The sequence below is a fragment of the Trichosurus vulpecula genome, chromosome 1 (assembly GCF_011100635.1).
Source record: "Trichosurus vulpecula isolate mTriVul1 chromosome 1, mTriVul1.pri, whole genome shotgun sequence".
Taxonomy (NCBI): domain Eukaryota; kingdom Metazoa; phylum Chordata; class Mammalia; order Diprotodontia; family Phalangeridae; genus Trichosurus; species Trichosurus vulpecula.
In genome coordinates this window covers 391,803,551-391,828,922 of record NC_050573.1, presented here as the reverse complement: position 1 = coordinate 391,828,922, position 25,372 = coordinate 391,803,551, and the positions used below count along the sequence as shown (strand labels likewise).

General features: G+C 35.7%; 1 protein-coding gene across 2 annotated transcripts in view; it reads right to left on the bottom strand.

Annotated features, from left to right (window-relative positions):
* Positions 1–7,990: 7,990 nt before the first annotated feature.
* Positions 7,991–25,372, bottom strand: part of WDR7 (WD repeat domain 7) — a 489,834-nt gene continuing 472,452 nt past the window's right edge. For both annotated transcript variants that reach the window (XM_036757317.1, XM_036757326.1), the window contains 2 exons: positions 17,318–17,422; positions 7,991–10,887 (listed from right to left, as the gene is read on the bottom strand). In XM_036757317.1, coding sequence (XP_036613212.1) covers positions 10,684–10,887; positions 17,318–17,422 — 309 coding nt within the window. In that variant the 3' untranslated portion in view covers positions 7,991–10,683. The remainder of the gene's footprint in view (positions 10,888–17,317; positions 17,423–25,372) is intronic.

Sequence of the window (25,372 nt, the reverse complement as noted above, 5' to 3'; positions counted from 1 at the left end):
AGTTAGTGTATGATCAGAAGAGGAAGTGGATCCATCAGAGCAAGAAGTAAAAGATGGACAGCCCAAGTGCTTCAGTGACAGCCAAATCTAGAGGTGCATCTCTAGAGTTCTAAATGGGTTCTCTGCAGAGGCTTTGTAGAACATGAATAAGAACTGCACCATATGAGAAGTCATGGATGGGTTGTAATCTTCACTAAAGGAGAAACTATCGACATTGATGAGACTATAGACCTATCGAAGTTGGTGTTGCAGGGGACGTGCAGTCATATGTGGAAAAAATTTTGGCCCCAGGATGTAAGAAAACCACACTTAGGAATGCAACAAGCCTTTTAAAACCATATGTTTAAAGGAAACTCAATACCTTTATGATAAAATATTGATAACACTTAAAAATTCAGAGAAGAGGAATGCAAAGCAGCAACAGCTGTTTTTAAATTTGGCACAATGGCTGTAAGGTTTGAAGAAACACAATAGCTTAAGATGACAGAACTAAGAAATAATTGGTTTTCTTTAGGGCATCATTATGTAGCATATTGAACATAGCTGATATGGATTGTAAAGTCACTCAATTTTTATCAAATTTCATCTCCCTTCTCAGCTAAATATTCTAAATCAGATACTCTTCAATATTTCAAAAGATTCATGATCTCATTTTCTTTCATCAGTGCCTTACTATAATCTGTTGATGCCTTCATGGTCTTCAGGAGTTTCTGTGCCCCCCCCCCCCCAAATGGTGGACAACTTTTTAGCAATGAGCCTCTTTGAACCCAGGGTGATCTTTGGAAAACAAATCAATAATATCACATGGCCTATAATCTAAGATTTTTATTCCTCTCAGAACTTGTACTTTACTAGTACTTTGGAGAATTCGAACTTATTTTCACACCCCAATGAGGCCTTGGAATAGGACTTTGATAAGGACAACTGGACAAAATGAAACAATTCTCTTTGGTTACTAAGACTATTTCTTTGAATTTTATGGAACACAACTAATAATAACTAACATTTATATAGCACCTACTGTGTGTCAGGCACTGTGCTAAGGTAGGTGCTTATCCTTATTTTACAGATGAGGAAACTGAGGCAAACAGAATTTGTAACTTCATCAGTGTCCCAAAGCTAGTAAATGTTTGAGACCAAATTTGAACTCAGATCTTCCTGACTCCAGGTATACTGTGCCACCTAGCTACTTAATACTATTATTATATGTGATATTAATTATTATGTTTAATAATTATTTATTATATTTAACATTATTGTTTTATTAGATTTCTTTTTATCACATTTAATTATTATATTTATATTAAATATACTTTTAATTTAATTATTATATTTAATATTAATTTAGATTTATTAACAAGCTTGTGAATTAATGATTTTATTTCTTAGTGAATGTATCATTATAATTGTTGTTATTGTTGTTGTAGTTTTCCAGGAAAGCCAGGAATAAAGGTTAGGAGGGATAGCATTGCTGTAATCTTCTTTTTAGGGCCTGTTTGAGTTTGGGTTTTAGTCCTAGATTCACTACTAACTAGCTGTATAACTTGACCTCTCTGGATGTCAGGTTCCTCATCTATAAAATGAGATCTAACTAGATGATTTCCAAGACTCCGTTCAGCTGAAAGTGTACATGTTTCTATGGTAGACACACGTTCAGACAACTGAAGTGGTAGATGGCCCCTGTAATCACATTAGCACAACAGTTAGTGGAGGGCAAAGGCAATACAATAATGAGCTCTCCACGTCTTCTATGATTCTGAACCAAACATCCTGATGACTTTATTCTTTTCCACTCAACAACTCATGTGCTCACTTCAGCAAAGGTAAGGCAGCATTTCCTTCTCATGCTTTAGTCCCATTTTGGTGCCATGTTCCACTAAACATTCTCCTGTGATGCTTTATTAAGGTGGTGACCCCAGGCTCTTGCAGATTATGCCTACAGCATGCATGCATGCTCTGGTGCATCCTACCAGGTGGAAAAGGCTTCAAATGTGGGTCTGGAGATGGGCTTTGTGTGCCTATCAACTGGGAATTAGTCTAGTTAAATTCCATGGATCACACAGTCAGAAATTTTGCCACCAAGAATCGAAGTTTTCTGACCATAGTAATTCATCGAGAGACTTTGTCATGAAGGAGGTACCCACCATGAAATCATTGATCCTTTAAAGCAGGGATATCCAAAATATGGCCCATGGGCCACATGCAGCCCACAGTGTGATTTTATGTGGCCCACCTGTGGGTTTTAATTTTCACAAGCAAAAAAATAAAATCATAATTTGCATGGAATGTGTATTAGCTTTTTTAATTCCATCACTAATAAATAATCTCATTGATGTTAATTTTCTTTGATGTTTTTAAGCAGCATTACGGATAGAACATATCACATGGAATTTTCAATCTATCTGCGTGATGCATTCCATCTGTACGATGCAGACTAGTCAGTATGCACCTTCCTTTATACTGTTGTGTTGTTGCTTTGTTGTTTTGTGTTTGCTTTCGCGCTTCATGCCTTCGTCTGTCATATTGATGACGCGCATTCCCTCACTTTCTATTAGTGTACTATATTTCTTATTCTGGCTGTGGCCCTTGAATAATTATTTTATTTTAATGTGGCTCTAAGATAACCTAAGGTTGGACAGCCCTGCTTTAAAGTATGAAAGATGTCGAATCATTTTTAAGGACATAGAATGAAGTTTGATGATAGCAACACAAATGAAAAAGGCAAAGGAGCCAGAACAACCATAGAGATGCTATCTTTTGGGAGAGGTACTGGATCTATAACTCCACCAACACACGTAGCATAGAAATTTTAATTACTAAGTTATCAATTATAATTATTAAAATTATAATAGCTTCCAAAGAGAAGACAATAAACCAGGTATGGTGTGTATTATGTCTTAATAACTGTTTAAATGTGTATAGTTTCCATGTTTCCCTATGCATTAATACTCCTAAACCTCTTCCTTATCATCCCTATGACCTCTAATATATCCCTCACTCAGAGCTATCCCTTGTAATTACCTCTGCTTTGTCTATACTCTTTCTTCCCAGTCTTGATTCCTTGGTGAATCAGTTCAACTTTACGTTATTCTTTCCTCTCTTGTTCCCTGATTCTACAGCTCATCATGCTTTGCTGAAGACCAATCCCGAATTATTCCCAACATCTGTTGCTAAATGAAACTAGAGGAAATCATGAAACCATATTGATTGGGTCCTTTCTGAATGAATGCTAGCTAATCTCACCTGGGCCCTCACCACAGCAAGGCAATCCTGCTGTCACCTTAATGATTCCCTATCTGACTCACCAGAGAAGCTGTTCCAAACCTTCTATTTTCTTCTCAAGCCTCCCACGATACCTCCTTTGCCCACTCTCTGAGCCAAGGACCTTGCTTCATACTTCATTGGGAAAAAATGAGGCCATTGGATGAGAACCTTCTTTTCTTCACCTCCTTATCTCTTATCCTCTGACATTTTCCTCCATTATCTCCTTCATTACATTCTCTGATGAAGATGTGACTCTTCTGTCTGGATACTTTCTCATGATTGTCCCACTTCCTCTCTGATTGATCCTTCTCAATCTCCTTCACTGGTTCTTCATTCAAGATCATGCCCACCAACTGTGAGTGTCCTCAAAGGTTCTGCTCTATTTTCTCTTCTCTTTTCTCTTCATAGTGTCTCACAGGGCAAACCAGTCGAGCTAATGTTACAGGGGACCCTGAAGGGGAGACAGGAAACAGTATGTGCCAGGCAAGTAGAACCATCCCCATTGCTACCTTGACTACCAACTCTCCTTGGACCCTGATGGAGATAGTCCAGTGAAGAAACAAGGGAATAAAGATTTTTAGAACACCTAATATGTGCCAGGTGCTGCACTAAGTGCTTTTTACAATTAGTATCTCATTTGAACCTCACAACACGGCCAGGTAGATACTAATCACTATCCTTATTTTATGTTTCAGGAAATGGAGGCAAACAAAGGGTAAGGGACTTGCCCCAGGTCACACAGCTAGTGTCTGAGGCTGTATTTGAACTCAGGTCTTCCTGACTTTTAGGTCCAGTCCTCTAGCTACTCTGCCAGCACCTGTCTTTGAATCCAAGAACCTGGGGAACACCAATGTCCTCCAAACCACCAGACCTGCTTCCAGCACAGTCACAGTTGATGGGAGGAATCATCATGCAGAAGGGGCCCACCATCTTCATCACCATCGGTAACAACTGGTGACCAACGCCACCAATAGCAGACGAGAACAAGAGCCCAAGCAAAGGCAGATTGCCTGAAATCATTGCTCTTGCTTCCAGCCCAGGTTTCATGGCTATCACCTGGGGAGGCAGCTCCGGTGGAGCAGTAATGACTTGTCTTGTTATTCTTGCTCTCGCTCAAAACCTTAGATCTTCAAACTCAAGTCCAAACTGAGTATTAAATGAAATGAATTTAATAATCTTTAATGATCCATCTCCACCATCTTCCAGCCAACACACAAGGCAGGTAAGTTAGCCTAGATGAAGCAGCAATTCACACTGAGGGAGAGACAAGGGGCAGTGAGCACCAGAGAAATCGAACCACCACTGCTATCTTTCTTGCCATCTTGCTTTAGACCCTGATGTAACCCTTAACCCAGAAGGCAAGAATCCTTGGAATATCAGTGCTTCTGGCTCAGTATCTGTAGTTATCATTCTAGGAAGCAACCCATGGGGGATGCAGCATTTATAAATCGATATGACTTCATCAGTGGAAATTACATTAAAGAAGAGACATTAACATCTGCTTTGGTGCCCACCCTAAGGACTATGGGACCTTTCCATCTGACTTACACCTGAAATCTTCTATGTGTGTTGTCTCTCCCAACAGCATTGAGAACAGGGACTTTTTTAAACAATTCTCTTTGCATCCTCAATGCTTAGCACAGTTCTTTGCGTATAGTAAACATCTAATAAATGCTTCATTCATTCATTTGCTCGGTGATCATCTCATCATCTCTCATTGGTTTCAAATCTCTGTGTCCAGTCCCACATCACTAATTGCCTATTAGACATTTTGAACTAAATATCCTATGGATACATGACATATCAAAAACAGAACTCTATCTTTTCCCACAAAATCATCCCTCTTCCCACCTCTCAATTATTACTCAGAGCACCACCATCCTCCTCACCCAGGTTCTCACTCTCAGAGTTATTCTCAACTCCTTCCTCTCATTCACCCCACATATCCCAATAATTGCCAAATCTTTTCATTTCTTTACATCTCACATAATTCCCTTCTATTCATTCACACAGCTACCACCTTAGCTCAAGCCCTCATCACCTCACCTAGTTGATTGCAATAGCCTTCTAAATGGACTCCCTGCCTCAAGTCTCTTTCTATTCTGGACCATACAAATGCTGAAGTGCTTTTCCTGAAGCATAGGATTACAGCTCTACTCAACAGAACTCCCAAAACTCCCTATTACTGGTAGAATCAAATATACATTCCTTTTATATTTGAAACTTCATACAACCTGGGCCTTTTCTATCTCTCTAGTCTTTTAATACATTAGACACCTTTATACTCTCTGTGCTACAGTCATACTGGCCTATTGGCTATTTTCTTTCACATAATGCTCCACCTTCTATCTCCATGCTCTTGCCTGGAATGCTCTCCCTCCTAAACTCACCTTCTCAGAATTTCTAGTTTCCTTTAAGACTCAAGTCAAGTGCCAGTTCCTTAAGAAGGCTTTTCCCTCTAATGATACCTTCTATGTATCCTCAGCTCTTTGCACAGTCACTGGTACATAAGTTCTTAATAAATGCTTGATTGATCAATTACAAAATATAAGTTCCTCTGTGTTAGAGGTATTCTTTCAATAAGATGACTTGTAAAGTGCTTTGAAAATAAATGAGTTAGTGTGTGGAGGAAAAAAAATGAATTTAGTTAATAATTGTTCATCTCAAAGAAAACAAGGCATCAAAGCCATTTTTTTCCATTCAAAAATTATGGAGTGGACAAAGGATATCCTATCCGTGGCAGCCAGATTCTAGTGCTGAATTTGCTGCTTCATTGTGTATCCTGGCAGGGTATTCTTTCTCATCTGAAAAAAACCCCAAACCCAATACTTATCTCCTCTGAACATTGTGAAGGTTGGTAAATAGCTGTAATAAGTCTGGGACTTTTAAAAAAAAGATAAAAAGACATATTTTCATATTATTATTTGAATAATGATATTATTAATGTATGTTCTAGAAGAGAAACAAAGATGGTGTTGATCATGAGAAATAATCAGGGTTCCGGCAGCCTTGAGAATATAGGAGTAAGGTGTTAGAGATGCCTTTTCACACACTACATGTAAACAAAAATGAAAAGGATCTCAAATCATTTGACATGTCTATAGAATGAACAGACCTGATGCTGAGAACAGAACAAATTGTTTACCTCTCTAAAGATACAATAATTTTTATTAAAAAGGTACTGTGTTACAGAACTTGGGGAGATCTTGGGTAGCTTGAAAGGGTTAACTATAAAAGCAAATTCAAAACTGAACAACAAATTGTAAAACTTGAGCCCAAAATATGTTAATCGTTTAATATAAAAAAATTTGCCACAGTAAACACATCACAAGCTACAGCATTTGGTCGGACTTTCAGCAGCCCCCATTCACAGGGATTTATTTACAAAATGAAATGCCTACCAAAAACTGGCATCTACTACATTTGAGATTTGATGGAGGGGGATGGAGGCGGGGAAGAGCTAAGATCTGAAAAGCATGTAAAATTGGGCGCTCAGTTCATTTTAAGGGCAATTCCAAGCCAAAGCCATTCCGGGGTCTTTTTAGTCTGTAAACAGCAAAAAAGAACTGAGCATCTAATTTTTGAAGTTCTTCTGGCTTTTCTTTTTGACCTTTGGTATTTGTATGTATTGACGCTCTCTAAACCATTGTACAAAAACACCTTGAAGTGTCAAGCTTTAAAAATGAGTCTTCTTTTCTCTTTCTCCTGTGCAGCTTGGATTATCTTGGCCTTGTCAAAATACATTCTCTAGTTAGAGCTTGGAAATATTTCCCTCCTGGCTCCCAAGTATTGATTTTTCAACACTCAGTTCTGTCCGTCAGCTGAAGAGGTGAAAGGTGAAAGTTCATCTAGCACTGCTTGGCTTTACCTTCCTATTAATGTCATGCCCTTTCCACATTTGATCAGATTATGTGATCACCAATCATACAGGGCCGTTACTGCGCCTACTTTACCCATACAAAAGCATTTAAATCATCATTGGATGCTAAAACAATTCATGGTCCGGACACTCTAGGCATTTGAAGAGTCAAAGCTGTTGTCATCAGCTCCTTTTATGCTTATCTAATTGTCACAGAAAATTATACTGTTCCATAATGATTGACCCAATTCAAAATGTGCTATCTTCTTATATGAAAATTTAAAGAAAAGGATTCCATTTACTGCTTGTGCTATAAACCTCTGGAAGCAATAATGACCTATTTTGTTATTCTTGCTCTTGCTCAAAACCAATTATGCTCCTTTACCTCAGGGATTCGAATTCAAGTCCAAACTGAGTATTAAATGAAATGAATTTAATGATCTTAGCTCGCTCCCACAGGAGAGCAGCCCATGTTACCAAATCTAACAATGTATAATTTTGGTGCAATTAACAGGATACTTAGGAGCCCATGAAGGCAGCTAGGATGACAATGAGCACTACTGAGCTATGAGCCCAGGCCGTAGAGGGTACTGGCTTTTTGCCAGGGCAGCCTCTCTTCACCTTGTCCTGTCACTCTTCTAACAGCATCCAGGGAGGGAATTTTTTGAACAAAGTCTTGCCTTTCTTGAACACGCTTTTCTAGATTCATTGGGAAGTAAATAACTATTTGAATAAAGTATAGGTTTTATTTCGGTGGTAGAAAGCAAAAAAAAAAAAAAAGGCAATAAAATCAGCATAAAATGTCACTTGAAAAGGTGTAAGAAGAGTGAATAAAATAGCCAACCTAAATAGACAGTACAGGAAAGATGTTTTTCAGTACAATTCAGTTTTATTTCACACACATATGTACACAGGGACATTTAGTACACAGAGCATCTATTAAGTGGAATCTGGCAGACATTTCAGCTCATTTGTGACCCACGGCAACTTCAATCATCACAACATTTTCATACAGGTGTCCCATCATGTCATCTTTTGCTTGTAAACTGCCAATGAAGCCACAGATGTCTCTACATTTACAAGGACAAGTCCAAATACAGTACTAACAAATCAATAAAACACTAAAAGCTTACACTGGAGTGACAATACGAAGTTTACCACGGTGCTGAGAGATCTAAGCTGGAATGAAGTTTGGGACTGCGGCTGACAAAGTGCTGAAAAGGTTTGTGTTTAACTAATAGGCCAATTTTAGTTTAGTAGTTGGATATGTCTAACAGCTAACATCACTCCACTCCAGGGCTTGGTAACGAAACCTGCTCCTGGCCCACAGCTCTGATGGTCTGCTTGGACAGAGATTGTGAGAGATGGAAAGATGTTGCATTTTGACTCATGTAGCTTTCCCAATTTATTTAAAATCTTCTCTATGCCACAACTATATTTGGAAGAGATGAAAGGAGGTTGTTATCTTGTCCTGTTCCTTCTTGTGAAGTATTTAAATGGTTTGTTTAAAAGAAACATAAGCAGCTTACTCTTTTTAAGGTACACTTTTACAATATCATCCCCCCAAATTTTTGTACATGAGAACAAATTAATTCTCTTTTAGATTCAGAAAATAAACATGACCTGCTCCTTCCAAGAAGGACTCAGTGTTCATAGCTCAGGTAGCCTACTGGAAAACAAATCAAGTGTACCTTTTAGTTTTTCTTCATAGTTCTCTATCATCTAAATTGAGCACTACAATATATTTATCAAACAAAGTTTATGCTGTATAGTTCTTTACTTCTTCCTTGGAAACTACATATATAGTCTTTATAAATACAATATTCATGCATGTGGCATAAATTCACTTTAAAAAACATCCATACTACAGAATTTGACCACCAGGGAATACTACAGCTTTGCCACAGTTAGAAATAGTACACTTTACAGCAAGATGAGAGAAACATTCCTAATGGTCTTAATTCCTTTTTCTGTTCTTTAAAAACTCCCTTCAGTAAAACAACAGATGTGTTGCTCCTAGACTGTGATCCTACTTTTTTCATATATTACATAAACTCTCTCTTTGAAAAATCAATGCTTTTTAAATTTAGAAACAATCATTTGCTTTCTTCCTTTATTACCACTTTCGGTTTCTCTGAGTTCCATATTTTCTTTTTCTCTAATCATTTACTCATAGAACATTTTCTTTTTGTGAGTTTTCAGACAAAATGGCCACTATCCCCCTACCCCACAAATCCTTAAACCAACAAAACCATACATCAATGTTTGTTAGGAATAATTTATACAAAATATTATTTTAAGGATTTCTTTCATTACTGTGAACATGAACTAGCATAATTGGACAAATTGATATGTAGCAGAAAAAAATGAACACCTAAAGTTTATGTTGAAGAAGAAAAAAATCCTTCTTTGGATAAACATTCAAGCAAATTTACAGAAATACAAATCATTCAGCTTTCATATGTTTTTCAGAATTTTATGCCGTATTTGCTGATTACCTAGGATATTTTCATTTTGGCAGAGCTTTTGCAAAAACAAACAAAACCTCCTTCCTTACTCAATCAATGGTTTTTGAAGGCTGAATTCCACATTAGAATTATCAGCATGATAACTGACATGCCACAAATATAGTTTCCTACATTTTGATTTATACATCTGAAATAATACTGGGGGGAATAAGTTCTTTTTCAGAAAAAAAAATTTTCTCCAGTATATATACAGATAAGAATGACTTTCTTAGATTTTGTTTTTTATTGTGCAAAATTGAAGGTATTGTTATGTGGACTGGATACTTCTTTTATTTAGATCACAAGAAGCAATGGATTTAAAAAAAAACCCCAAACTATTTAATGAATAAGCCATTACTTGAACATTACGGAAGGACATGTGCCTAAAAGAGGCTGTTTTGTGTTGAATTTTTCTTCATTTACTTCCTCACTTCTCTCAAACCAGTTAGGATCCTTAAAAAGGAAGGTAACTGATAAGGCATAGGACACTGGACTGAGTAATCACCCAGTGATCACCTGAAGAAAGTACATGTAAATGTAGAAACTTTTTGGTAAATAGTAGTATGTGTTAAGAAACCCAGAGGAAAATTGTGTTCATAATTAGGACTGCCGTATTACCTCAACATCCAATATCGAAGCTACTAGATTCTACTGTATGTCAGAGCTTGGGCTTAAATTCCTGAAAATGCTGATCCAGTCAGGGAGTGCAATCACAGTGTTTATTGATTTTCCAGCTTCTGCTGCACCAAGCAACAAGAACCTTCCCAATAACTGCCTTCTTTTCCCTCCCACCAATGGCAGGGAAAAACCATCTGGTGACCAAATAACCACATACTATTGAGTTGGTATGTATGTGCCTTTGAATCCATACTTGGTACAAAGGGGATTCTGCCCTATAGAAAGAACCATGCACAACAGTTGCTATCTGGCTGATCCCACTGGATGACTTCTATAGGCACTGATGTGGGTAAATCCAATATGAGTAAGGATGGAGAAATAAAAGGCTTACAGAGAAGTTTAAAAACAAAAATTATAATAATAGAGACATTAATTCTAGACCATAAATCGATGCTCCTTTCCATCATGGGCCATAAGAATAACATTGCGATTCGAAGTCCAGATCAGCCGGGCCAATCTGAGTGCATTATGTGATCCAGGGGATGCAGGCTGGACAGGGGGCACCTGGTAAGTTTTAATACAACGAAGCTGGGGTGCTGAGTTCAGCATGCCAATACTTCCCAATAGTGAAGTATTCATCTGGAACAAGAAAGAGAAAATGACTTCATTATGTACCTTTAAAAATATTTTTCTTTAATTATGTCAAAATCTGTATTAAGTAGTATTCATTCAACTACCCCTTTTCAAAATGGGTATTCATCATCTTCAAATAGTTTACTTTCTTAAATCCTGAAGAACTTCATATATGACATCTGAAATAGTACTGATCATGTTTCTGTAAATTTGGGCGGGGGGGGGAAGGAAAACTTCTTCTTTGACATGATATTTATGGATTGAATTCCCTAATTGTCTGTTAATCTTTGATTAGGAACTCACCTGAACTATAGGTGCTGATATTATATATAAGAAAGACTTGCATTTGAAAACAACATATGTGCTTGAAAATATTTATCTTCTTGCTTGATATCAAAGCTAATACAATCCTACTTTAACATCCCATGGATGGATGGGAGATACTTTGCTATAAAAGAATCCACAAGGCAGTATGTTTTTCTACTGATTCCAATGCCTTTAAATTTTTTTTTTATTTTGTAATCAACAAACAATAAATACAATGAGGTCTTATACTTCCTAAAAGAAAAAACAAAACAAAAACAAAACCAACCAAACAAAAAACCACTGTCCAATTTTGTGAATTACGCTCTATAGGAACAAGGAAATGGTAAGATTGAAGAACAGAGTGGTAAGACGCTGACTTAGATCCCACAACATAACCCTTTCTTCTCTATGTCTTACTCAGTCTTTGGCTCTTGTCTTCCTTCAAATTAAACTGAGAGATCTTAATCAGCATTTCAGCACTGTTATCTATAGCTCATCTATGATTTCCATGTCAGATAAAGAAAACACTGGGCTTGAAAGCTTATTATGATGCATTTTACTAAGCAGTAAATCAAATTTGGGCACAATATTTGTTTAAAAAAAACCTTTTAACTTCTCTTATCGATCCATGAAAATTATTAAGGAAATGTTAAATTATGAATTATACATTTAGGACACATTATGAACAATTTAAAAAATTAAATTCAAAAAGTATGCTAGAATATAGTTATCTAAGCAATTGTAATCTAGCTAACTGAAGCTTCGACACACTTCTCTGAAGAGCTTTACTTTGGAGGTTATTCAATGCACTGTTGATCCTACGAACACCCTGAAAGTCAGAAAGGAAATCTCAGAAACGTGTTTCCCCCCACCCTTGTAATAACTTTTATTTCCAGTACTTCTCTTCAGTAAAATTTCCATCTCAATATATTAGGTTCTTGGGATTTGTATGGCCCAACTGCATATGTAAAATTTGACACATAAAACCTTGGCAAATCTTAGAACATTTAAGATGTGTTATTGCTGATAACATGTTCTGAATTCTGATCAGTACAAAACATAAGCCATTACTTTTTCCTGGCCCTTCTCAGCAGCAGAATGGTGTCAGAGAGCGTAAATCACCGCATCTCTAGCAGGGAGCATGCAAGCAGCACTGACATTTTCACAATTTAAATCATCTTGAGTAATAACCCTTTTAAGATGACTAATGTTACTGATTTTCCTGCATTAATAATAGTGCCGAATACAACACAGAGGTGAACAAAATCACTAGTGTATGAGGTCACATTTTAAAACCAAATGTATGGTTATGGTTAACTCTTTCTGCTAAAGTTAGTCTGACATTTAGCATATTTCAAACCAAATAGTGCCAAAGTCTTGATCCTCTCAATGTTTTAAGATTATTTTCAAAGACTTAATGAAATTAAAATTAAAAAATCAATCCCTCAATGCTTTCTGAAGATCCCCAAATAGTTTGTACAAGGACAACATTTCAAAGACCTTACAGTTATAAGAAGTAACCACACTTAATAACTCAATCCTCATTATAGCATGGCTCTGACCAAATGACCTAGAAAATTAATGGTTAAAAATTAGCCGACATTAAAAAGTTTATTGTATTTTTAAATATATAATTTTTAGTTGATAAAGACAAATTGCCTTTTTTCATGGATTTTCTATGAAAACACAAATACATGAAACTCATACTATGCTCATGAGTCCCATCAGTAGCCAAATGCTCTGGTACTTCCTTCTTTTTTTCCCTCCTCACCTCCAGGGTTAATCATGTAAGAGAAGTCCATAAAGGCTAGGGTGATATTATGACTAATGGTAGAAGGAAGGTAGGAGAGGAATTCTCTTTAGGGATGCCACAGAAAGTAAAAGATTTAAGAAATGCTCAGTATGGTTAACTGACTGGGTGCCTCTCATCAACTCATGGCATGACTTTAGTTGTTCCTTCAATGACTACTCTTCAGTGCTGCAAGAGAAATTCTGTAAGTCACAACTAAAACAATACGCTCAAATAAGCCAAAACTATGGAAATTCACTGAATTCCAGAGCTGGAAGGTACCTTAGAGAACACTCATGTTATAGTAACTAAAACATTTCACTCCTTTCAAATGTGGGATCAATTCAATAAGGGATGTATTTGGATTGATAGAGTTTTGTCGAAGAACCCAAGGTTTCAACCATTTTATTATTAAATTTCAAGATCTTTCTTGACCAACGGACTATATACTATGCCAAAATGCATAACTTCTCTGAGTGAACCAGTAAAGCTACAGGCTTATTTAAAATGGTGAGCTGAAGAGAAATTTTAATGGAAAAGTTCTACACATAATATAAAAGATACACATAATGTAAAATAATGGCTAATCTGAATATCACCAGCATTCAGCTTTGGAAACACATAGATACTAACACAAACAAACTCATAAACAAAAAACTCTCACCCTCACTACTATTGTTCCTTACCCAACCCTGTGGTAAATGGCCTGAGGCTCTGCTCAGGGTAGGAGAAGAGAGTTGCTATATTTCTGAAGACCATTCAAAAAGCTGAGATTTACTATGTGGATGGCTAAAAGTTAGTAATTATTATTTTCAGATTATACTCTAGATATCTCAGAAAGCAATGAAAGGCCATATCTTAGTTCTTTAATGCCCAATACATTGGGTAAGTTAATGGAATGTAAATTACCTATACATTTTATTCTTACTAGAGTAAGAAATAAAATGCGTAAATGATGAAAAAAAATGCCATTTTTGCTAGATTTCAACTTTTTTTCTTTTTTAAATCCTAGCCAGAGCTATAACAGCAAGTAACCAAGTAGACAAATTTCAATTTCATTTCCTTTCATTACGCTTGTCTGCTGATTAGTGGAGACATTTCTGAGTAGCAAAATATACAAAATGCAAGAAATACAAAATAATATTTTCAATATTAGTGCACTTCTGTATCTGTCCCCATATTTCTCTCTTACCCACACGTCTACGTCATTAAAACTAAATCCCTATCTAAACAAATCAGTAGGCCCTATTTGGAAGGATTTCTAGGATCTCACACAGCAATACATATAACACAGTTTTGGGGAATCTCCTCAAATAAAAGATCTTCGAGGTACTTATTGGCAAGTAGTTTTAATACATTTTCTAGGTAAAATGGAAATTCCTCTTAGTAGTGTTATTTCCTTCCATTTCCTTTGAAGCAAATGCCTGAAACTTTTATTTGGCTCTAATCTAAACATACGAGAAACAGGCTGCATGCTCATTTGAAAAATAAATACAATGTAGTCCAGTGGAAGTAGAATTAAACTTAGAGGCAAGGGAATTTGATTGCTGGAAGAAATGACTTCTCTGAACATTTACTGAATGTCATGTATATTAAAGTGCCAGACAGGACATGCTTATAATCTACCTGTAGACACTGGGCCGATCACAACTCTTTAGGTTTCCTCAGCTGTTACAGAAATGGGGGTGGGGGTGGGGCTAGGCTGAACCAGACAATCTGTATAGTCACTTACAATCTTAAGTCTATGATACTATGATGAGAGGTGCACACCCTCAAACATCCTAAACATGCTGTACACACAGCTCTTGGTATGATAGATTAGAAAGAGCACTTAAAGCTAGGCAGCTTCAGAACCTTGGGAAAGTGAGCTGCTCTGACTCCTGGTTTCCTCACCTGTGAAACAGGAATACTAACACCTGCATTACTTACTTCAGAAGCTTGTTGGGAAGAAAGTGTTTTGTAAATTGCAAAGAGAATATACATAATTTTTTCTTAGTATCTTCAAGTAAAGATCAGAAAATGAAAGCTAGGCTTCGACTGAGTGGAAAGAGCATATAAAAGAAGCTTTGGTCAGGGTTCAGGCTTTGTGCACCTAAAAACTCCCTTTGTAGGCCTTGGTAAATTAATATTTTAAGAAGGGTTCATTATGGAAATGTGAACTGGCATAAAGAACAGCCTCTGTTTTCTTTTAATGCCTGATATCTAAGAGAGGAAAAAAGAGGCACCATAGGAAAATTTATGTTAGGTTGATGGGAAGGAGGAAAGGGGAAGCATTTAAATGCCAACTACGAGCCAGGCACTGTGCTAAGTAAGTGCTTTACAAATATCTCATTTGAGCCTCACAAAAACCCTGTGAGGTAGGTGATATTATTATCTCCGTTCTACAGTCGAGGAAACTGAGGCAGACAGAGGCTAAGTACTTCCCCAGGGTCACAAAGTTAGTAAATTGTACGATTTTGGATTTGAAGGTCTGGTGCTTGATCTACTGTAACTCTTAGCTGGGCCTTAAAACACAGTATTAGGAGGTTAGGTCTAACCCTAATTTCATCATCGATGTGCTGTTCAGAAACAGATGAAAAGGAGAATAAATTTAAAAGAACCAATACACACAGACGTAAAGAGCAAGAGAAGAAGCAAGTCCATGTCAACGAGACACCACATGATACAATGGCAACAGTCCACATTCATAGAAAGATGTAAGGTCTATAGAACCCTTTACACACATGGTCTCAAGTTGATCTTCGTGAGCCGGTCAAGGACATTCTATTATTATCCTTGTTTTATGGATAAGCAGGACGTGGAGTCAGGAGACTTTTAGGTCCCAGCTCTGACACTTAATAGCTTTGCGAAGGTTTCTCTGTCTGTTTTCTCATCTATAAAATGGGTATGGTAATGCTTTATTATATATCTTACAGAGTTGTGAGGAAAGTTGATACAAATCTTGAAATGCTATTCTAATATAGTTATTACAATTATATAAACGGGGGGAAAACCATGGTCATTTTTGTGAAGAAATGAAGGGAGGGCTCTATGTTAGATACAAATGTCATTATAGTCCTTTTCCTTGCACCTCTTCAAACCTCTTCAAATATTACAAGAGGAGAAGAATATAAGATGAGGAGGAACAAAGTACAAATTGATAAAGTAAATAAAAATTTCGTAAGCATTAAACAGGAATAACATCAGTTGGTAAACTCTAAAAGGCATACTTCTTGCAAGAGTCCAGTTTAGGGCCAGCTCATGACCTCACTGTGGGATTTAAGCAGCATAAAAGAAGAGTACTGTGGCTATACACTGGGAAAAAATGAAGACTAGGTAATATCTTTAGGGAAAAGAATTTAATATAAGCTAATTAAGATACTAGAGGTATATTCTGGAAGCCAGGATAATGAGAAAATAAACTGGAAAACTGAATTAGATGAATGAAGAAAAAGTCTGTGACAGATTTGGAAGTTGTCATGCTTTAATAGTATGTTGTTAATTAAGCAATTTATCGTATCCATTTTACATTTTATTAGCTATTGATTTTTTAAAGCCATCATCAAGTTGTGTTCAGACCTTGTCTAAACTCTTTCTTTTTAACCTTTTAAGGCAATAAATAGACTCTTATAAAGTACCCTTGGATAACAGAAAAAAAAGTAAATGTGGAGAAGAATGACAAAAGTCTTAACTCCCTATGGGAGGGGCAGCTAATGCTTAAAAGTTAATAATTATCAATAGCAAAGGAGAAAGGCAACAGTTCCATTATCATTACCTGTGAAGGAAGGGTAGGATTTACTAAGGAAAGTAAAAAGAAGTTAAGATGCATAGAGACAGATAACTAAAACTTGTAAAATACCTCAGAGGTCAAAACCAAAATGTTGCAAAAGTTCATCTTAATCAAATGATAGACTAGGTAATTAAATGGCAAGCAAAGACTGTGAGATTTATGATAAATAGTTTTCATGGAAACTTATAAAGTCTAATATAAATCAACCACATTAGATTTATATCTAGATTTTTATTTTATTTATATATTTATATAATTTATTATATATATATAGTTATATAAATAATTATAATAAACTGTCATTTATATGTTATTTAGATTTAGATACCATCTTAGATATAATATAAATCTACCATGCTAGAGTTAACTAAGATACTTTGTGTAAAATACAACAATTTTTTAGCTTTTCTCTCCAATAACTCTCCTTAGTATAATCTTGTTGCTGACTAGAGTCTTGATTATTTTCTAAGTGGTTTCAATATTAGCTGACTTACATGTACTACAGGCTCAAAATTCATAAGACTATATGCTACATCACAGGATCAATTTATAGCAGTGGCAAATGTACTTACCTGCCAGAAGGAAATGTGACTATCAGAATTTGAGTAGGTGGCAAGATATCGTCCATCAGGAGCAAATGCCACAGCAGTTATTGGCCCCTTGTGTCCATGAATTGTCTAAAATTAAATTTCAAAAGTGTTAATGGTATTAATTTCTCAGATACACTATAATATTAGGTTATCTCATTTACACATATACATACAGATAAATATACAGAATGTTCAAAAGGTTATTTTTATGAACAGTAAACTTTGTTTAGTTGTTTTTTTTCTCTTTACATATTAACTTTCATATTTGTAGCTCTGAGATTAGCAGGCAGTTTCTTCACTGGTCTGTCAAAATGCCTTAGACCTTTTCTGCCAAATCTACCTGTGTCTTGGCTTTCTGGACAGTGGTGGGCTGCTTAAGTCTGGAAGTGTTGTTTCTGACCCAAACGTAAAAGAATCAATGAACTAACCTAGTACCCTTCTTTTAGTATCCCCTGCCTCCACTTTCTTCAGTGTCTTTGGTTAAACCATAGGGTTTTCCATTTTGGATCATTTTCAAAGACTCTGAATAAGAAGCTATTTTCATAATAATTAACTAGGTCATCTAATTCCTTTGCAAAAATTCTTTTAGTTCTAGTGAAATAACCTGACACTTATAATATATCAATTAATGCTCATGAGTAAAACATTTTAAATGAGTTATAATTAATGATAGCTAGTATAGTTAATAATAGTAAAGATGCTTATGTAGGGATCTAGGTACCTCATTAATTCCCAACCAAAAACAGCATACCAATTTTCTGAGAGTTACATAGCAAAAAAGTTGATAATTTTAAATAAACGCTATATTTTCATCTATTAAGTATGCATATGTATATATAAGACATGTATATATATATATACTATATATATACACCAGTACATACAAGTGTGTGTACATGTAGTTATATATAAGCACATATATTTATAACCAGTTAGCACAGCATAATGATGCATAAAATATGAAAATATAACATACCACATTTGAAATATACTATATGCCATATTATATACTTGTACAGCATATATAGTTACATATAAATATATCTACTTTATATATGTGTACGTATATATATATTATGATGAATACACATTCATATTGTAGTATTATTATGGAGGCTAGTAACTATATAAATGAACATTAAGAACAAATTAATAACCACAAATAACCAGACAAATAACCATGAACAGTGAAAATGAATTTGAATAAAACTTTGATTAAATAACTTCACTGAAAATATGATCAATACTTTTAACCCTAGTGGTTTTAATAATTACAGAAAGCAGTAGAGCAGCAAAAAAGGTAAGTACCACATTGTTTTAATCAAAGACAAGACTACAAATAAAACTTCTTGAAAATTTAAAAACCAACAATTATAGAAAATGTTAATTATATGATTATATTGCCTCCTTAAGGTGGTCCCATGTAATCTATTGTGAATCTGGAGCTTTAACAGCAAAATTAGACTGAATCTGTCATCTACCTTTACATATAAGAAATTCAGGAGGACTTCATTAAAATGTTTAAAATGATAGATGGAAGAGGGAAAGAAAAAAGAGTTTAAGAACTTTCCTAAAGTATCTTTGAATATTATTTTATTATGTCACTTGTTTTCAAGGTACAGTGGAAACAAAATTATACAAGGTACACATTTATTCCAAACATAGGAAACAGTCATTAAGAGGACTGTTACAACGGAATCTGAGTTATTTAATAAGTTGAGCACATTATCCAGTGGAGAAACAGGGAAAAAATACTGTAATCACATATCAGATTACAAGTCTGCCTACACACACAGTTCTGAGGAATGCCAATTATTTAGATGACAGCCTAGTATAATACAACTTGGTAACTGTCCATGGTACTACCACAGACATGGCTCACAAGATAGTGCTCACATTAAATACAACCTAAATAAAAACTCATAAAACACTATATACTTCTGAAAGTCACACAGATCTACCTTGTAAGAATGCAAATGCTTCCAGTTTGGAAGTTCTTGCTACTTTAAACTATTTGGTACATCTGGTGAGTCTGTTAAAATTTCAACCTAAGAGGTGCTTCAGCTCCCAGTGTAATGGAAATGTTGCTATTGTCTTTTGTTCAGAATCTCTGAACTTCTGAGATCTGTAAAGGCAGCATCTGAACTGACTTTCACCTCTATCTATATTCCTATATCAGGGATGCAGCTGTGCAAGGATCACAGGAGGCATATAAGTACTTTGTGATAGGACAAAATCCAGTGGTTTGGATCTTACATACTAGCTAGACTGTTAAGACCAGTACATGCTATTCAGAAAGGCCAAAATAAAAAGGAAGTTTGTTTGTTTTAACATGCAAATGAATATCATGCCTCAATACTGTATTTGGACAAAGATATTTCTGCCTTGTGAAGAAAGAAATGGAACATAAAGAAATTCATATAATTCAGGAAGTGCTGTTAAAAATAAATCAAACACTTATTCCTAGCAGGAAACTAAGTGTTCTGTTGTTAAGTATCTCTCTCTCTTAGAAAAGAAACTGAGAGACAGGACTGGTAATAAGAAATGCTTGCACTTACATAACACTTTTCAACAGACACATCCGACGTACTATGCAAAGAAAGGTGATTAATCCCATTTTACACAGAAGGAAACAGAGGCATATATTTGTTAGATGGCTTGTCCAATGTCAACATAAACTGTAACTGTCTCTTACAGACAAGACCATTTTCTTCAAAACTCCAACTCACATGACCTATCACTCCCTAGGGTGCTTGCCATTCAGCTTCCAAATGTCAAGATGGAGGATTAAAACTAAGAAGTAAGACTTTATTATATCTGCTTTGGGGGTTAAATAGTGTAAAAAGGAAGACATTTTATATTATGATAATTGATATCATATATTATTTTAAGTAATTATTAAGGAAAAAAAAACAATCCCTAAAGACTGTTTTTTTATTCAACAGTTACTATTTTAAAATTCCATGTAGAACAAAAATCCTGCTGTAATGAGTACTATAATACAATAAAAAGCTTTGCAAAAGCCACAGCCCTCACTTCAAATAATTTTTTATACTAAGAAAAACTAAAACCAAAAGAATCAGGATAGTCCCTATAAATTAAATTACTACAATGCAGAGTTGTTAACCAATGCTGGAAAGAAGATTTAGAATCTATAGAAAAATTAGAATCTTCAGAATTAAAGATTTTGCAGTTTTACTTTACATTCTATCAGAGCTCTCTCACAGTCAGTTCTTGGATAAGATAAAATAGTATGATTTGAAGGATGCAAAATGACTATGAGACCCCAAATATCTACTTCCATTGGTTCTAGCTAGTGCATGAAATCCCCAAAATTAGAGTTACTTTTCGGGGTTTATTCATTAAGCACCTATTATTTGCAAGGCTGTGAGAACACAATAAATAAAAATAATATGCTCTTCCCCTTTCATGTATCTCTCCCACCACACACAATACACACACAAACATAGACACAGACACAGAGACACACACAGACACACACACACACACACACACTCTTTGAGAATGAATGTTAGCAGAATACATACCACCTGCACAAGTACAACTTCCACAATTGGTTGTCAAACTCTAAGACCAAGACCATGAAAATGTATAAGTATGCATGGAAAAAGTCTTGGATTTGGAGTCTGAGAACCTGGCCTTATATCAAGGCTCTGCCACTTAATGCTTGTTTGACCTTGGGCAAGTAACTTAACCTTCCTCTCTGGGTCTTAGTTTGCAAAATGAGAGGGATAGAATGAATGAATTCAAAAGTCTCTTCCAGGTCTAAACTGATGATACTCTGATATTCCCTTAAAGGGTCTATAATCTAGAAGTAGGAAAAAAACCTATACACACAAACTATAACAGTTTATTTGAATTAAGTGCCTAGGAGAGGTCTAAACACAGTACTAAAAAAGATTGAAGAGAATGATTCCTTCTGGTTTAGAGTGGGGTGGGGCAAAGAATCAAGAAAGACTCCTGATGGTTCCTGAATTGGGTCTTGTACACTAACAGATTTTAACAAGTAAAGGTGGAGAGAGCAGAAAGAGAGGGAATTAATTTTAGACACAGAGGCACAAAAGAAAGAGAAGACTAAAACATCCTGATAAAATATAAAGTCTCTGCTAAAATACAAGTATTCCATCTACCAAGAGTAACAGCTTAACATATCACCCCTCATTATCACATTAGCAAATGGCAAAACACTAAGGGAATGAGACATGGACTTGGACTGGATTCTACAGTTTCTGAGGTCCCTTTCAGCTCCAATTCTATCATCCTAGGAACATGAGTACATTTTGATGAGGTCACAAGTTTGCCAATTCAATGCAATAAACATTTATTAAGGGCTTATTATGTGCCAGGTGCTGTGCTAAGTGTTGGGGATATAAATAAGAAAAAGCAAGACAGCCCCTTGCTTTCAAGGAGTGTACAATATAATGGGGGATGACAATACATAAAAGGAAGCACAAAGGGGTGGGGGAACCAAGGAGCACCAGTCACTGGGGCACAATGTTTCATGGAGTTAAAATCAAGCGGAGCTGCTGATAGAAAATTGAGAGGCCTAGAACTAATAAATAATGCACAGAACTAGTCCTGTTCTAAACAAATTGGTAAAAAACATATTTGCTCGAGACAGCATGGTGGAATGGATAAAGAGCTGGCCTTGGAGCCAAGAAAACCTGGGTTCAAGTCTTGCCTCTGACACATACCAACTGTGTGAACCACAGTGAACTGATGAACAGAGTGAACTGTGTTCTAAGCAACCCTCTATTCAATTCAATAAATATGTATTCAGTGCCTTTTATATGCCAGGCATCCTCCAAGACTTTAAATTGCAAACCGAGTGCCATCCTGCACTGGGAGGGGTTCAGAACCTTCTCATCTGGGAGTTCCTTATGCTAATGAAATCACAGGTCGTAATAGTAACTTAGGGAGCATGCCTAGAGGCATGTTTCCTTTGGCATTAGAGTCACTGAACACAAAAGGAATATATATTTATTATGCCATATCACAAAAGAAGTCAAATAATGAAAGGTAACTAAGGCTGCATGTCTTCATGACACCTCAACACAAAAGGCAACTTATTTCATGGTTAACTGGCATTGAGGGAACCAATGAAGGCAGAAAGAAGACAAAGACATCTTCCTGACTGACAACTGTGCTTGTTAGTCAAGGAAAAGGAAAACAATACTTTAAAGAAAAGGCATCTCAGTATGGTGGAAAAGTGAAAAATTAATTCACTCCTTTTCTTCCAAGTATCTGATGTTTTCAAGATTTTATTAGGTATGTACATTCACCTGAGGGTTTTCCCTTATGGTGAAATAAAATCTGTGACATAGTAAGCAATTTATAAAGATAATAGCAACACAGATAGATACAAGTCATATAAAAATATGGGTGGCTCCTAACACATCTATAGAGAGCCCAGGAGTAATAAACTCATCTACTTGTTCGAATTTCCTCAGTCTTACTGAACTCAGGGCTATCTAATCAGAGTAAAGAAAGTGATCTTTATAATACTTAGCATTTATTTAGCATTCTAAGGTTTGTAAAGTCTTTATATTATCTCATCTTAGTCATCTTAGAATCACAACAACCCTGGTAGTGGGTGCTATAATTATTCCCATTTTACAGATGAGGAAATGAGGCAAATAGGGGTTAAGTGACTTGGACATGGTACACAGCTAGTAAATATCTGAGGATAGATTTGAACTGAGATCTAGAACTGAGACTCTAGGACCAGCACTTAAACCACTGCACCACCTAGCTTCCTTAAAAAGATTATCTTTTCCATTCTACCAAGCACATTGAGCAGACAAAAATCTATGCTGTTTTCAAACATCTGAGAAGATTCTGTGACCACCCTTGAGATTCCTTTTCAATGGTGAACAAAATGAACTGTCAGGAAATTCTTCCTTCTATCAAATCTAAATCCACAAATGCTACCGTTTAAGCTATTGTCCTCTTTGTTATATCCTTAGAAGAAACGGAAAATAGCCAGGCACCAGTCTTCCTGATGAAAGCCTTTTGTAGCCATGCAGACTATCATTAACAAACCTTTCAACCTTTTATTTTCTGGGCCGAAAAATCCTAGTGATGATAACATTTTTTTCAAATGTCTTTTCCAATTGTGATAGTCCAGAAAACTCTTCTTTCTTTCTTTTTTTTTTAGACTATCTTCTCTTGTAGAAGGCTGTCTCTCCTCCCTCCCCATTCTTGCTCTTTTCTGAGAACTTCTATGCCTCACACTTGTATGGCCATCTCTGGCATCTCCTTGAGAGTGACATCAAAGATAGGAATTCAGATGGATACAGCTGAGGAGTCCCTTGCCTCCTGCCAATCCAACCCATGGCCCCTGCTTCTATCATAGCCTGCTCTGCTGTGGAGATAGCAAAGGACTTACAGATTCTGCTTCTGGACTAGGAGGAGCAAGTGAGACACTGGTGGAATTTGGGTGTGCTGACTGAGTGTAGCTTTTCATAAGACCATGACTGAATTTAATTTCCACCTGCTGTGGCCTGAAGGAAAATTTAAGAGCCAAAAATGGAAATGTATAACGGACACTGGGGGAAAAATTTTTATTGTTGCTACTTTAAACGGTGTTTTGATTTTTGTTTAAATTTCTTTCCTGCAACTCTTGATATTAAAGACAGTCACTTCAATATCTATGGTGATTTGACTATATGATTTATTTATTTCTTCAGTGAAGAGGGAACCACATTAAGAATTATAATCTCGGGGCAGCTAAGTGGCACAGTGAGTAGAACACTGGCCCCAGAGTCAGGAGGACCTGAGTTCAAATCTGAACTCAGACACTTGACACGTTTACCAGCTGTGTGACCTTGGGCAAGTCACTTAACCCCAATTGCCGTGCCTTCCCCCCTCAAAAAAAAGAATTATCATAATCTCAAATTTTGTTGTAATATAAATCTCAGTGATTCACAAGATTTACAAACTAGATTCAATAAAAGACACACTGAATTTGTAACTGTAGCTGAAATGTGCAGGTTTATACAAGTTTATACAAATACACACCACAGTCAGGTAAAAAAGAATATACCTAATTTCAAAGCAAAGGCAATAAATGAAAGGTATTGTAGGGTCAAGAGATTGAACTTCTACTGGAATATTTACTTACTGTATATCACATAGGAGATTTGCTGGCTTAAAGAAACCATTGTGTCTTTAATGTAATCACTATTGCCTAATGATAAGGAAAACTAAAAGGCCAATTAATTATAGAATTCAATATTTAGACCATCAAACTCTTTAGTACTTAACAAGCAATTAATATTTGTCAATGAAAAATGTTTTGGTAATAGAAAGGTGAAAATCAATAGCACTAGCACACTTGTTGCAGTCTTTATACTGATAATTTATCCAAATAACTGCAATCCTTAAGGGAACAAAACTGCTTTGATGTTTTAATTTATGTGCTTGCTCACAAATGTGGATCCTTTAAAACAGACATTCACTCTTTTTTGCCTGTTACTCAGAATATACTATTAAATGATGTTGTATTTAATTTGTAATTATAATAATTTCTGTATTCTTCTAGCAAATATCTTATTTTTTAAAAAAAATTCATTTCCTTCTATTTATGGCATTCAACATGCACTTCTGTAATACATTTTTTATTTATTAGGAAAATAAGCATATAATAAAATTGATGTGACTCAATCAGTCAACAATTCTCTTTTTTAGGCCTGAGTAATTAAAGGAAATTTTGTCACTTTCCTGAAGGTCACTTATGAGTCACTTAACTTTAGTAAAAAAAAAAAGGAATTTAAATTGAAGTATAATTTTATGAAAATCATTCCTATCCATATACAATCTGAGTATGAGAATTTTTGCATTATGTGTCCTTTTGTTCTGCAGTAACTTAATTTTTTATTAAAGATGAGTTTTTATATTGACAGTGAAACTGAGATAAATTTTAATTTTTTAAAAAAATTGGGTCATAAGGTCAGGGTGTGTGTGTGTGTGTGTGTGTGTGTGTGTGTGTGTGTGTGTATGTATTTGATATGTGTA